This window comes from Oncorhynchus mykiss, chromosome 1 (genome assembly GCF_013265735.2).
Source record: "Oncorhynchus mykiss isolate Arlee chromosome 1, USDA_OmykA_1.1, whole genome shotgun sequence".
NCBI classification, from domain to species: Eukaryota; Metazoa; Chordata; class Actinopteri; order Salmoniformes; family Salmonidae; genus Oncorhynchus; species Oncorhynchus mykiss.
The window spans coordinates 53,139,334-53,155,454 of NC_048565.1; the positions used below are offsets into that span (position 1 = coordinate 53,139,334).

The 16,121-nt window shown below is 39.6% G+C and overlaps 1 protein-coding gene across 14 annotated transcripts in view; it reads left to right on the forward strand.

Annotated features, from left to right (window-relative positions):
* The window catches only part of LOC110524948 (CUGBP Elav-like family member 2), a 68,717-nt gene extending 58,361 nt beyond the window's left edge, over positions 1–10,356 (forward strand). For 6 of the 14 annotated variants that reach the window (XR_005052076.1, XR_005052080.1, XR_005052085.1 and 3 more), the window contains exons 10-15: positions 122–280; positions 795–971; positions 1,320–1,337; positions 1,820–1,963; positions 3,600–3,780; positions 4,845–10,356. Coding sequence is in view for 2 of the 14 variants with exons in the window: in XM_021604911.2 (XP_021460586.1) it covers positions 122–280; positions 795–971; positions 1,320–1,337; positions 1,820–1,963; positions 3,600–3,727 (626 nt within the window). In the remaining 12 variants the exon portion in view is untranslated. Of the gene's footprint in view, positions 1–121; positions 281–794; positions 972–1,319; positions 1,338–1,819; positions 1,964–3,599 lie in introns of all 14 variants that reach the window. The other 8 variants (XR_005052077.1, XR_005052081.1, XR_005052078.1 and 5 more) reach the window with 7 other exon arrangements.
* The last annotated feature ends 5,765 nt before the right edge of the window (positions 10,357–16,121 follow it).

Sequence of the window (16,121 nt, forward strand, 5' to 3'; positions counted from 1 at the left end):
ACCTACGAGTGCACCTGCTTCGTATTCAATTGCTTGGCCTGCTCTATCTACTCCACTATACCACATCTTTGCTAGGCTTAAACGACACCTAATAGTAACCTCTGACCCCTCTCCTCCCCAGCAGCAGGCCAGACGGCAGGCTCCAGCGCTGGTGCAGCCATGAACACCCTGGCCTCTCTGGGCCTGACCCAGGGCCTCGGCGGGGGCCTGACGGGGACCTCCATGGGTCTCAACAACCTCAACGCCCTCACTGGGGGTGTCAGCGGTGAGTACTCCAACCGTGAGTACTGCACTAAAAACAATGACTTCACTACCTTTTCTTCAACCTTTTTTGTTTTCGGCCACACAAATCATACCTTAATTGTGTTGATGAAGCCGCTGTGTTCTGGTGATGTTCAGGCTTCTTTACCTGTATGGTAGTCCATGATTGTCAAATGTTGGAGTAACGGCTGGTTTTACGGACACATTGCCTGGTTTGGACTGAAAAGAATGCTTGGGAGAATATCCATTGAAATAGCTATTTAGTTTAGGATTAGACTAGTGTCATTTTAATCCCAAGTGTATGCCAGTCTAGAAGCACAAGCATTTCGCTACACTCGCATTAACATCTGCTAACCATGTGTATGTGACAAATAAAATTTGACAAAATAAAATTTGATTTGATTTGAGTCTGTATGGTAGAGAGAACTTTAGGTGTCGAGGCCTTTCTTCTGGCTGTTGTATCCAGTTGCATGGATGTAATCTGTATTTTTGAATTGTCAAAATAAATGATATCTTTACGTCTACTGTGTTAGGAATGGCGGCTATGAACGGAGGGCTGGGGGCCTCGATGGCGAATGGCTCGGGGGCGAGTTCCATGGACGCACTGACTCAGGCCTACTCAGGGATGCAGCAGTACACGGCCTCCGCCCTGCCTTCCCTCTACAGCCAGTCCCTACTGCAGGGAGCAGCCGGCGGGAGCCAGAAGGAGGGTGAGTCTCAGTCCACACACCAGTTAGGCTGCAAATGTTGTCTTGTTAACTTACATTGATTGTGATATATAGTTGCCTTACCTAGCTACCTTAAGTGGAATGCATTGACTGTAAGTCTGCTAAATTACCAAAAATGTCATGCAAATATCAATGTTTTGGCCATGTGTGTCTCAACTAGTTTCTTGTAAGCCCAAATGGGCTTTGCAAGTAAACGATGTATGACATTGAAAGAAAATAATCGACTAACCATAGGGCGCAGTGTCATATGTTTACTTAGTACCAGTATCTCTCTTTCTCAAAAAACAAATCTAAAACTCCATCCTCTCCTCTCCTTCATTGCTCCTTCAGCTGGGAGCCAGAGGGAGGGTGAGTCTCAGTCCACACACTAACCACAATGTGTGGTCAGGTAGTATTGGTTTTCTTTCAAATACTTTGAGCATTTGCTTGAGCTTGCCACTAGTGGGAATAAGATGAGTTGCCCCGGCCTGGAAGCTGATCTTGGGTCAGTTTCGTAGTGGTTAGGATTGTGGGAGGGGAGAAGCTGATCCTAGATCTGCACCTAAGGGGAACTTCAGGGCCCTCAAGTGCCAGATTGGCAGGCTTTGGTGCTCTTGGGACTATTCCATTGGTTCCAGGCGAGCTCAATCAAGCACAGATTGAGTATTGGAAAGATTTCAAATACAATTTTAAACCCAGGTCAGTCTGCTGGCCACAGCTGTGCGTTATGCCACATGATTATGTTTTTTGATCTGTTGATCTGTCTATCTGTCTTCTCTCTACCTCTCCTTTTCTTCTCTCCTCCCCTGCGATCCTCTCCCCTCCTGCTCTTTCTGCTTTCTCTCCCTCAGGTCCTGAGGGAGCCAACCTGTTCATTTACCACCTGCCCCAGGAGTTTGGAGACCAGGATGTCCTGCAGATGTTCATGCCTTTTGGAAGTGTCGTCTCTGCCAAAGTCTTCATCGACAAACAGACCAATCTGAGCAAGTGCTTCGGTATGTAGTCTGCTGCCTCCAAACATGAGAAATAACTGGCTCAATGGCCGCTGGGGTAGAAAGCAGGATCATTAACCAGCTACAGTGCATTCGGAAAGTATTCAGACCCCTTGACTTTTTCCACATTTTGTTACATTACAGCCTTATTCTAAAATGTATTAAATCGTTTTTTCCCCTCATCAATCTACACACAATATCTCATAATGACAAAGCAAAACAGGTTTTTAGACATTTTTGCTAATTTGTAATAAAATAAAAAAACATAAAAAATGTAATTACATTTACGTAAGTATTCAGAACTTTTACTCAGTACTCTTTTGAAGGATGTTTGGCAGTGGCATTTTTTTTTACATCCTCGAGTCTTCTTGGGTATGACGCTACAAGCTTGGCACACCTGTATTTGGGGAGTTTCTCCCATTCTTCTCTGCAGATCCTCTCAAGCTCTGTCAGGTTGGATCGGGAGTGTCCCTGCACAGTTATTTTCAGGTCTCCAGAGATGTTAGATCGGGCTCTGTCTGGGCCACTCAAGGACATTCAGAGTCCCGGAGCCACTCCTGTGTTGACTTGGCTGTGTGCTTAGGGTCTTTGTCCTGTTGGAAGGTGAACCTTCGCCACAGTCTGAGGTCCTGAGCACTCTGGAGCAGGAGAGTTCCATCTTGGTTTCATCAGACCAGATAATCTTGTTTCTCATGTTCAGAGTCTTTAGGTGCCGTTTGGCAAACTCCAAGCGGACTGTCATGTGCCTTTTACTGAGTTGTAGCTTCAGTCTGGCCACTCTACCATATAAGCCTGATTGGTGGAGTGCTGCAGAGATGGTTGTCCTTCTGGAAGGTTCTCCCATCCCCACAGAGGACCTCTGGAGCTCTGTCAGAGTAACCATCGGGTTCTTGGTCACCTCCCTGACCAAGGCCCTTCTCCCCTGATTGCTCAGTTTGGCCGGGTGGCCAACTCTAGGAAGAGTCTTGGTGGTTCCAATCTTGTTCCATTTAAGAATGATAGAGGCCACTGTGTTCTTGGAGACATTCAATGCTGCAGATTTTTTTGGGGTACCCTTCCCCAAATCTGTGCCTCGATACAATCCTGTCTCGGAGCTCTACGGACAATTATTTCGACCTCATGGCTTGGTAGAAACATCTCAAAGAAGATCAATGGAAACAGGATGCATCGGAGCTCCATTTCGAGTCTCATAGCAAAGGGTCTGAATACTTATGTAAATAAGTTTTTTTTTTTATACATTTGCAAACATTTCTAAACCTGTTTTTCGCTTTGTTATTATGGGGTATTGATGAGGAAAAAAATACTATTTAATCGATTTTAGAATAAGGCTTAGCTTAACAAAATGTGGAAAAGGCAAGGGGTCTGAATACTTTCTGGATGCACTGTACATTTTGATAAACAGTCATCGCTTGATTTTCTTTATTGAATATGCGTTATTGGTTGTCAAACCAATTATACCATTCCGATTTGGAGTCTGTATTTCTGGAAAAGATTAGGGTTATTTAGGACTGTTATCTGTCGAACTCATTGATCACAGCCCCCTGGTATGTCATGGAAATCTCTGAAGACTTGTTTTTTTTGCCTCATTGGTTTGAGTTTGGTATATCACTAGCCCTAATTTCCTTCCTCCATTCCTCAGGGTTTGTCAGCTACGACAATCCGGTGTCGGCACAGGCCGCCATCCAGGCCATGAACGGCTTCCAGATCGGCATGAAGAGGCTCAAGGTGCAGCTGAAGCGCTCTAAGAACGACAGCAAACCCTACTGATCTTACCCAGGGCAGGGGCCATTTTCCCCAGGCTCAATGTTAGCATTACACGGGTAAGTCTAAGTCTACCCAACCCACGACTAAAGCCAAGGCCATCTGATCACCACAGCAGAGACTTAATTAAAAGGGTGGCAGGTAGCCTAGAGGTTAGAGCGTTGGGCCAGTAACCGAAAGGTCGCTGGTTCGAATACCCAAGCCGACAATGTCACAAATCTGCCGATGTGCCCTTGAGCAAGGCGCTTAACCCTAATTGGCCCCAGGGGCGCCGTACTACTATCGTGGGTGTCATTCAGACTCACTCCACTGGGGTCTTGTTATCTTAAACCGGTTATGTTCTTTACATGTCTATTATTACTGCATCCATTCCTTTTACAGTTTCATCATGTAATTTTTAAGAGTGGTATAAAGTGTGTTAATTTATATGATTATTTATAGCTATCACTAGAGCCAGTGTTCAAAAGGGTATTTTGTGTTGTGATATATAAGAGGGAACACCAGGTTTGATTATTTCTGTACCATTTCATTATATCAACTTACTAGGTTTAAAATAGACGGGTTGACTAAGGATCAGACACACGCCTCATCCTGTCAGACTATCAGAGCTCTTGGGCTTCAGTCTGTTGCATCTTAATATGTGAAGCTCTTTCACTTTTTCTCTCTGCTTCCATCTCTCATTATTTTTCTTTCTTAAAACCAAGCAATGTCAAGCTGCTGGGGCTACCTCTGCTCACTTCTTTTCATAATTAACTTCTTCCAATCATTCCATCCATCCATGTCTCTCCTGAAGGGACTGACTGGTTAGAGATGGATCACTTTGAGTGCCAAGTGTATGTGCATGTCTGACTGTCTAACATACGTCTAGTGATGTCATTTTCTAATCTGATGATGTCATTTCCTGTATCAAACTGTATTGTTTTGTGTGTGTGTGTGTGTGGGGAAACATCCCCAATTGTCATTATGTTATATGTGGTGGTTGGCATTGTTTGTCGTTGTTGTTGGTGCCTCATGTTTGAAAGGTTATTGTGCTGTGGCTAACTTCTTTCTCCCTCTCTGTCTCTCTCTCTCTCTCTCGCTCTCTCTACCTCTCTCCTTTCGTGTTTTTTCTTCCCTTTTTTAGAAAAAATCTCCATGCCTGTTTGCTCATCGTTAGCCTAGCATGTCCTCATGGTGTTGAAAGCCAACCCAAAACTCCTCCTCTTCCTCCCGGCTACTCCTCATCATCCTCCCACCATTGTTGTCTCTGATGTCTCGCTAAAGCTCGCCTGACCAATAGGCTACCTGACCACACACCCCCCCCCCACTGACCTTTGACATATGAAATTTGACCATAGCTCAACCTGATTGGTTGTATCCAAAATGGCACCCTGTATAGTGCACTACTTTTGACCAAAGCCTTTTTGATCAGTGCTAGGTGCTGCACTATATAGGGAATATGCTGCCATTTTGGATAAGTCCAATTTCTTTTGCATGTAACTTCATTTTTCTCTAGTTTTTCTGTATAAATGTAATGGGAGGGAAGGGAGGGAGGACAAGCAAAATCAATGTGAAATCTTACCTGCGCTTATTTCATTTAAGAGACTATTTAGCAAATGCAGAAAAAAACATTGTTTTAAAAGCCTGTGGGATAGTTTATTCTTTCTTTTTTAAATTTTGTAATTTGCTTGTTTTTATGTTGTTTCTTTTAACCTCTTCTCTCGGTCTAAAGTTCACTTGAAAGTTTTAATACAGGGACTAGCACGGCACAGTGCTACTTTGTGCCATTTAGCAATATGCTGGCTTCTGAAACAACATACTATAAGGTTGTGTCTGAAATGACACCCTATTCCCTATTTAGTGCACAGATTTGTATTTGCCGCCAGGGCTCTAGTCAAAAGTGTAGTGCACTATGTAGGGAATAGGGTGCCATTTCGGCTGCACACTAAGACCACTCGACTAGCAAAACAATTTTCAAAACAAGTCTGATTATCAACCAGAATTCCCCTCAGTGCGTTGTTATGGCTTTTCACATTTAATATTCAAGAAGGCATTGTAAAGATTTTCAATTTTCTCGCTAAGGCTGTTGGTGACTTGGTTTTCATTAATGAAAATATAACAGTTTATTTAGCTTTATTCTTTATTCCAAAAAATATTTACGGCACAATTAAAAGGTAGATTTGCTATGACTACCTACATGAACTTTTTAGAACCGATTCACAAATAGACAATCTGTGGTTTAAATGCACACTTAGATTACCTATATTTTATACCATTGAATCTATAGATGTTTAGGTTAACTTTGGGGTTATTTTGTAGATTATGTTGTAATGTCATCTGCTAGGGTCTAAGTGTTTCAAGTTTTTAAAGAGGATTAAAAAAACAACTGTTTGCTCGATCAACACAACCATTCGAAAAAATAAATGTCATTACGAGTGGTGATGTAATTCCTACTTATTTACATGTACAGTGCCTTCAGAAAGTTCTCATACCCCTTGACTTATTCCACAGTCTGAATTCACAATGGATGACTAGATTTTTTTCCTCACTCATCTACACACAATGTCCCATAAGATGACTGTGAAAAACATGGTTTCAGAAATGTTGGCACAAATTAAATACAAAAATATATAATTTAAGTAAGTATTCACACCCGATTCAATACTTTGTAGAAGCACCTTTGGCCTTGTGTGTGAGGTTGAAAGGTGAATTCATCGGCCAGTGTCTGGTGGAAAGCAGACTGAACCAGGTTATCCTCTAGGATTTAGCCTGTGTTTAGCACCATTCTGTCTGTTTTTTTTATCCTGAAAAACTCCTCAGTCCTTAACGATTTGCTTTGCCAATTTTTTTCAGTATTCATTTAGTGCCTTGTTGCAAACATTATGCATGTTTTGGAATATTATTTTTCTGTACAGGCTTCCTTTTCACTCTTTCAATTAGTAGGTTAGTATTGTTGCGTAACTACAGTTTTCTCCTATCACAACCATTAAAATGTAACTGTTTTAAAGTCACCATTGGCCTCATGGGGAAATCCCTGAGCGGTTTCCTTCCTCTCCGGCAACTGAGTTGTGGTGTCTGGGTGTATTGATATACCATACAATGTGTAATTAATAACTTCACCATGCTCAAAGGGATATTCAATGTCTATTGTTTTTGCCCCATCTACCAATAGGTGCCCTTCTTTGCAAGGCATTGGAAAATCTCCCTGGTCTTTGTGCTGAATCTGTGTTTGTACTTCACTGCTCAATTGAGGGACCTTACAGATAATTGTATGTGTGGGGTACAGAGAGAGTCATTCAAAATTCATGTTAAACACTTTGCACACTGAGTGAGTCCATGCAACTTATTTTATGAACGTATTTATGCTTGCCATAACAAAAGGGTTGAATACTCAGATTTATATATTTTTTTATTAATTTGTCAATTTCTAATAATGTCCGCGTCCACTTTGACATTATGGGGTATTGTGGGTAGGCAATGGACCAAGATAATCTATATTTAATCCATTTTGAAATTCAAGCTGTAACAAAACAACATTTGGGAAAAGTCAAGGGGTGTGAATACTTTCTGAAGTCACTGTATTGTCAGAATTCCTTTATGGATTATTAGCTTTTTTTGGATACATCAGATAATAGATTGTCATTGTGTCATCTTGGGGAGTATATAGACTGAATTTGTTTTTTCCTACTTTAAAAAAAGAGAACGATTAAAACTTAGTATTAAATTCTTACTTAAGGTACTTCTTCTTCTTGATGAGAATTTATTTGATAAATGGATGTTTGAGTTTTTGTTTAGTGTAGATGCCTTGTATTGAAAGATAATGTCTCTTAACACAGAAGACAGATGATGCTTTTTTGTTTTTAAAGTGCCCATGTGTCAAACTCACACACACACAGTATTTTAACCTCTTACAATATGTGACGGTGCCCATTTTCTCACACACACACACACTTTGTTTTGTGACAGTAAAAACACTCGGAGCCCCTGAATGTGAGCGAGAATTTTTATTTGGTCACACACACACACACTGAATTTCTTTGTTGGTGATAAGATATTAGTTTATCACACATTAAAAAAACTTTTCTATTCAAAACTTACGCACAGTATCTATGTGTTAACACTGCTCAACTCACCCCCACCAAAACAGTGTTGGTTTACAAAAGCATTCCATGTTTCAGCATAAAAGTTTACTACTCCAAACAGAAGTGTGTCTTTTATAGGGGTGATAATGGACTAGCCTACTTTCTGTCAGTTGAACTGCGAAGCTGATGGGTCAGCTCAAATCATTTACATCCAGCCCCCCAAAGAAAGGTTCCCCAAAAAGAAAAAAAGTGTACCGGGGTTGTATTCACTAGGCACAAAACAGAATCAAGCATGGGAGACTATCTGAACTTGCCCAATAAAATCTGCTTGTTTTCATTTTCCGGTTTGCTACGGTGTGCCCTATTGACCACGACCCAAATGGTTCTAAACAAGGGTTGTCAACTCAGGGTCCTTTGTGTTTGAGATTCAGCTCTGTGTGGAAGATGCAAGCACTGCGTAAGGTGTCTTTCGCAACAGATTTGGGATTAACAAGACACAAAATGCACAATTGTTGCCATTTTAAACACTTTCATTTATTTTTTTATATCACCACAGATGGCACCAGTTTTAGCTTGGGAGTTCTAGCAGCACTTGTTGAGAGGAGTTTGGAGTTTTGTTTGTTGAATGGGAGTGGTTTATGTCAGTTATTAGCAGAAATATTAGGGGAAATGTTCACTTTTTTGCTAATCTTTTTGTCTTTGAAGCATGGGTTGGTGGCACTTCCCAGAACTACCAAGGTACTACTAATAAAAAAATATTTTGCGTTCAATATGATGGAGCATGTGCTTTTTGCAGTGTGTTTTTATATCCAAATGCAATACAATAATCAAAGTGCCATATTATATGTCTAGAAACTGCCTACACAGATACTATTAGGCCTTGGTTGTTATTATTAGAGATTGCTGAAGTTAGGTAACGCTCTTTTATTTTTTATTTTGGCATGCTTGTTATTATATTGATACCAGTGTGTCATTAAGGCTAAATCACCCTCTGTTTTTTTCCCCCACTTTGTGTCGAGTTATTGGTTCTAATGTGATGTGTGAATTTGAACACATTGGCAAGTAATTTTTAAAAATGATTATACAAGAAACAACCCTTAACTTTTGAAGACAAATCCCCTTGTTGGTGAGTGACAGAGTTGAGTACTTTACGGTACGGTTACAGACGATGTATATTATGAATGCTTGTTATTTGGCAAAATGGTAGTGGTTGTATATTGATTTATTGATTATAATAGAAATATCATTTTTTGCATCAACCAAAACCTGGGAAGTGTGCCATATTATAAACATTGATTTGTCTTTATGACAGTTTTCTAAAAAATAATTTAGTATGTAGGCTACAACAAACTGATAACCAATGTTAGTTAATATTGAATTGATTATAACAGGTAGTTAGTTCTAAAACTATTGTTAAAAGAAGTGTTACTGAAAATGTTGAAATATAAGCACAATATAAAATCACACATGGGTCAGGGTATAGGAACTTGAGACTCACTTCGGGGGCTTCCGTCACAACCACCATTTTTGGAGTGCGTTCCAAATTGCACCCTACTCCCTGCATAGTGCACTAATTTTGACCAGGGCAGATAGGGAATAGGGTGCCATATTGGATGTAGTCTCAGTATTTCTGTCACTGCTCACTGCTCTCTCATACTCTGAAGTGCTATTTGACAAAGGTATGTGGTAGCTTTGCGTCTCTTAGATATTGTCTTGGTCAACAATCTATCTGTCCTCGTCATGTACCATTTTTATTGTCTGATTAATAATTGATATGAATTCTTTGTTCATGTTCTTCTCCACATAAATGATTTGATAGATGTTTGTGTTGTCTTGAGAAAAACCAAAGTCGCGGTGCATCTTGATGTTATCTGATCTGTAAAGCATTATTACAGTAGTGATTTTCTGTTTTAATTAACAAACTTTTTTAAAACTTGGGTGGGATTTGAAAATAACAAAATTACAAAAACAGGCTCTTTCCAATTTCTACAATACTGGTTGTTCATATGTATTTTGTACCAGTGAAGCTTTTTTATATTGGAAATAATTAAAGAAAAAAAATCTATATTGGAAAAAAATGTCTGGCCTCTCTATAAGGCCTCGCCTTGAATGTGGGTCCTGAGTTAGGCTTCTTGGTGGTCGTCAATGAGAACAGTTTTGGTAGTATGTTTTATTTCTTAAAATAACCTTAATTTTGATTTCATCAACTTGCTCTCTACGTGTTCCTCACTTTGTTATTCACTTTTTTTGGGGGGGGGGGGGGGGGGGGGGTAGTATTGTGTTAGTAGTATTGTGCTCTGTCCACATGGTTATTATAAATTACCATCCGGATTGATTATAGGCAACTTGTGTGGATGGATAAATAAATGTATTAGTTTAATAGAAAGTTAATTATTTGTTGTTTTAGTTCTGGGCTTTTTGCTTTTTACCTGTGTCGTTAGATTTTTCTGTTTTTGCCATAGAATGAGTGGTGTGTAGTTGGAAAGCCAAGTCGATGTTTTATTTGGTAAATGTTTGTTCATGTGTGGTGTTTCTTTGCCTCTGTCTCCAAAATTAAACCATTTTCCCCTAATATTGAATGTGTCTTTGTCTGTTGTGTAGTCCCAGTACCTGTCCAGTGTTGTGAAGACATTTACAAACTCCCCAGTGTCTGTCTCCCTAACTTGTTTCTCTCCATTGTCGTTCTCTTCGCTTATTTATTTTCTTTCAAGCAATCAATAGCTGATATAATTTGAGGTTATTGGTATATTGATTTTCTAATATACAATAGCCTAATTGCACACCATGGATTTGCGGGTTGTAATGAAAGAAGCTGCTGTAGTTTATGGATGAAAGGTTTACTAGTATATTAATTGTCTAATATACAGAAGCCTGTATACACATTAGTTTTTTGCAGGTTATGAGTGTGTGATTATTTTTGTGTTTTGATTTTGATCAAAAGAAGCACCACCGGTAGTGTAAGTACTCTGTCTGAAAAGGAACATTGCAGGTTCAGATTTGGGACCGGTTCTGAGGATGCTACCAAATTTCTTGGTGTCAAGATGTTTACTAACAACTGAACTGCAAGAACATCAGTGTAAGTACTACTGATGGCCAGGAACAGCTGAAGTCCCCTTTGCCACACTATTGAAAAAGGTTATTGTGTTTATACATCACTTAGAAAGACTGAGGCAAAATAAGCTGCAGTGGCACCATCTAGTGCTCACTAGTGTAACTACATTTCATATACAGTTATTCATTGATGCAAGAATCATAACGACATGCTACTGAATAAGAGGGACAGTTGATCTGTTATCACGTAGAAAACCCAGACACTCATTGTTTTTCATAATTATAAAAAGTAGCGTTTCTAATTACTTGACGTATCAATGCGTTTTTAGTGCATTTTTGAGGGGTTAGGCCTATAATTATCGTCAGGCTTTTAGAACAGCATCACATGCAAAACATACATTTCAATCATAAAAAGGGAATTACTGGCCAAATATCTGTGTTTCTACTGTGGTCCTATTACTGCAATATGTGCTTGCTTCTAAGCGCATGTCAGTGACTGCTTGTGAAAGTGGCCTTTGGGCAAAATGGGAGGGTTTAGAAGACGTGCATGACGGAGAAGACAAGTGTTGCGCATAATCTGGGAGGTAAATCATAAGTGATCAGCACGAACGTGAAAGTTATACACTACACTCTACAGAATACAAATGCCCCATGATATATTCAACATAACGCTATCGAGCCACGTGGGATTCGATTAATGCCATGGGCCTATACCCCGGGTGAACCTGGTTAGAGTTGATTGCATTCGTTTTGAAACGGCAGCCCCCGGGTAGGGTAACCACATTTAAAATACCCAAATGCAGGACAACTGCAGTAGTGTAAAAAGCCCTCAATTGTCATACTTGATCCCATTAACGGGATGATATGACAACAGCCAGTGAAAGTGCAGGGCGCCAAATTCAAAACAACAGAAATCTCATAATTAAAATTCCTCAAACATACATGTATTTTATACCGTTTTAAAGGTAATCTTGTTGTTAATCCCACCACAGTGTCCAATTTCAAATAGGCTTTACAGCGAAAGCACCACAAACGATTATGATAGGTGACCACCAACTCACAGAAAAACCCAGCCATTTTTCCAGCCAAAGAGAAGAGTCACAAAAAGCACAAATAGAGATCAAATTAATCACTAACCTTTGATGATCTTCATCAGATGACACTCATAGGACTTCATGTTACACAATACATGTGTTTTGTTTGATAAAGTTCATATTTATATAAAAAAAATCTGAGTTTATATTGGTGCGTACGTTCACGAGTTCCAAAAACATCCAGTGATTTTGCATAGCCACATCAATTCAACAGAAATTCTCATCATAAATGTAGATGAAAATACAAGTTATACACATGGAATTATAGATATACCTGTCCTTAATGCAACCGCTGTGTCAGATTTCCCAAAAACTTTACGGGAAAAGCAAACCATGCAATAATCTGAGAGGGCGCTCAGAAAATAAATACAATTATCCGCCATGTTGGAGTCAACACAAATCAGAAATCACATTATAAATTATACCTTTGATGATCTTCATTGGAATTCACTCCCAGGAATACTAGTTCCACAATAAATGCTTGATTTGTTCGATAATGTCCATTATTTATGTCCAAGTAGCTACTTTTGTTAGCGCGTTTAGTACACAGCTCCAAATGCTCGTGCAGGTCCATCCGAACGTCGGACGAAAACTTCAAAAAGTTATATTACAGGTCGAAGAAACTTGTCAAACTAAGTATAGAATCAATCTTTAGGGTGTTGTTATCATAAATCTTCAATAAAGTTCCAACCGGAGAATTCCTTTGTGTGTAGAGAAGCCATGGAACGCAGATCGCTATCATGTGAATTGCGTGTGACCAGCCCTTGGCTCTCTGCCAGACACCCCACTCATTCAAGTTTCTAAAGATGGTTGACATCTAGTGGAAGCCCTAGGAAGTGCAACTTCATCCATATCCCACTGTGAATTCAATAGGGGCTGGGTTGAAAATCGACCAACCTCAGATTTCTCACTTCCTGTTTGGATTTCTTCTCAGGTTTTTGCCTGCCATATGAGTTCTGTTATACTCAGACATCATTCAAATAGTTTTAGAAACTTCAGAGTGTTTTCTATCCAATACTAATAATAATATGCATATATTAGCAACTGGGACTGAGGAGCAGGCCGTTGACTCTGGGCACCTCTGGGTACCTTTCATCCAAGCTACTCAATACTGCCCCTGCAGCAATAAGAAGTTTTAAACTGAAAATGACTCAAGTGAAAGTCACCAAGTAAAATACTACTTGAGTAAAACTCTAAAAGTATTTGGTTTTCAGTATACTTAAGTATCAAAAGTAAACGTAAAAGTATAAATCATTTAAAATTCCTAATATTAACTTCTTTGGGATAGGGGGCAGTATTTTCCCGTCCGGATGAAAAGCGTGCCCAAAGTAAACTACCTGTCACTCAGGCCCAGAAGCTAGGATATGCATATAATTGGTAGATTTAGATAATTCCTTATATTAAGCAAACCAGACGGCAACATTTTCTTGTTTGTTTTTATTGACGGATAGCCAGGGGCGTGCTCCAACACTGACATAATTTACAAACAAAGTGTTTGTGTTTAATGAGTGCCAGATCAGAGGCCGTAGGGAATTGGACAATTTTCCAGGCAAAATGTAATGAGTGCTTTTGGGTGTCAGCGAAAATGTATGGATTAAGATGTACATTATTTTCTTGAGGAATGTAGTAAAGTAAAAGTTAACAAAAATATATATAGTGAAGTACAGATACCCCCAAAAACTACTTAAATAATATACTTTAAAGTACTACTTAAGTACTTTACACCACTGGACAATGGAAAGATTTTGAGGGACATTCGAAGTATAGTGTAGCCAACACATGAATATTGAAGCACACGTAACCTACTCTTTTTATGCCTCCCGCAAAATTTGGGCTAGAAACGAGAGACCACTTGTGTGACTGTTTTATGAAAATCTGGGAATATGTGGCCCATGAAACATTTCTGGTTGGTCTAGAGAATGTTATGGAGAGCTCTTCATTAGACGTACACATTTTGAAATTACTGGTAGTTAACTGTCCTCTCCAAGTTTAGCTGGAATTGAGCCTAAAAGGATTTGACAAATGTGATTGGTATGACATTGGCCTACGTTTCTTGAGCTGCGCCGAATATGAGATCTCAACAATGATTGGAGAAATGATTAACATCACCAGCGTCACATCCTTATATAATATATTGTCATAAATGTAACGTGACTGCAAAATATAGGTTGGAATGTCAATTCTCATCAAATGAATAGGAAGTCTGACTAAAGTACTGAACAAATCAACCTTTTTTCCAAATGAGTTGTGTTTTAATTTATTGATAAAATGTGGGACATAATTGTTAGGTTGAGGGACAAAGCGCCAAAATGCTTTACTGTCCCGCACAATCCGGGCCATGTGGTCACCCTAAATCTGGGGAAATTAGCTGGGTATACAGGATTGCCAGGTCAAGAAAAATTATAGCCCAATGACCACTCAAAACCCACATAAAAGGCCTGAAAACAAACCCAATTTTTATTTCACAGCAAGAGAGTTGTCATATTCAGTGGTGACCCGTCATTCAGGGGGGTGACGGGTCGCCACTGTTTTGAGACTCACATGTTTTGCATGCTATTCTGGCATTAATACATGTTTGCAAACAATGTAAAATATATATATATCATTCAGTTAATAAAGTTGCATACAAACATGGTCTCTTTTTTGTTTTCTTGAGTAAGGCAGCTCCAAAATGCAGGTGTTTCAGCCTAGCTCAGTGCTTTCTGTAGTGGTGGTGCAAGCAAGCAGAAAATGCAGAGTGTTGTGCTGTGATTGGCTCAGTGTTCTGTCACTCATGGGGACCCTACATCACCACCAAGTCTAAGGGTAGAGCTAGAAAATTATATCCTCTTGGGTGCTGCCATAGAGTTACATTAGAAGTACCCATCCAGGAAGGCTCAAGGTCATTGGCCACAAATAAAATTACATCAAATCACGTTATATGTACAGTAGCTTTGATTGGACTGATCATGTCAACATCATACTTTCAAAATCTTAGCTAGAAGTAATCATCATGAACCAAGTCGACAATCTACTGGCAAATCCTTTCTTATCCTTGTCATATGAAGATAAATAATGAAGAGAAATTATAGATGAAACGTATCAGTGCTCATCAGCCATTGGACATAAACATTACACAACAAGTTGGAAATCACAAATTCAACAATGAGTGGTTTGGAAGGAATCAGCGACAGCGGCTAACTGCAAGCATTGCAAAGCAATCACTAGCCTGCTATTCAGTGGAGTAGCTGTGTGGTCCCAAATCTTGGATTAAGTGGCTCTTTTTCAAATGTTAAATTCTAAACATTCAACATTGACCATGCTGCCAATGAAGCATGATTTGTGCTGTGCTCAAAACAACTGTTAACTCGAAACCGGTGAAAACTTGACTTCAGTGAGTTCAAGACAACTGGGAAGTTGGGAATAAATGAGCTCTGACTGTGAAAATACTCCAACTCAGAATTGTAAATCCGGCCTCTTTCTAGAGTTACGACCTGAAGATCAATGACATCATCATGATTCAATCTTGTTTTTTCAGAGTTCCCATTTGTTTTGAAGCACCATAAATCCATTGAATGCCAGACTTTGATGACAAAATTTGCCCATGAAGGACTGCAGCGCCACCTTCCTGTTCAAGTGAGCAGAGCACAACAAGGTGAGTCCAAAAATGTATTGTATACTGCTGCATAAATTATGTAATATGCCAGGGAGATACAGTGGGGCAAAAAAAGTATTTAGTCAGCCACCAATTGTGAAAGTTCTCCCACTTAAAAAGATGAGAAAAAGATGAAAAAAAATCCAGAAAATCACATTGTAGGATTTTTAACGAATTTATTTGCAAATTATGGTGGAAAATAAGTATTTGGTCACCTACAAACAAGCAAGATTTCTGGCTCTCACAGACCTGTAACTTCTTCTTTAAGAGGTTCCTCTGTCCTCCACTCGTTACCTGTATTAATGGCACCTGTTTGAACCTGTTATCAGTATAAAAGACACCTGTCCACAACCTCAAACAGTCACACTCCAAACTCCACTATGGCCAAGACCAAAGAGCTGTCAAAGGACACCAGAAACAAAATTGTAGACCTGTACCAGGCTGGGAAGACTGAATCTGCAATAGGTAAGCAGCTTGGTTTGAAGAAATCAACTGTGGGAGCAATTATTAGGAAATGGAAGACATACAAGACCACTGATAATCTCCATCGATCTGGTGCT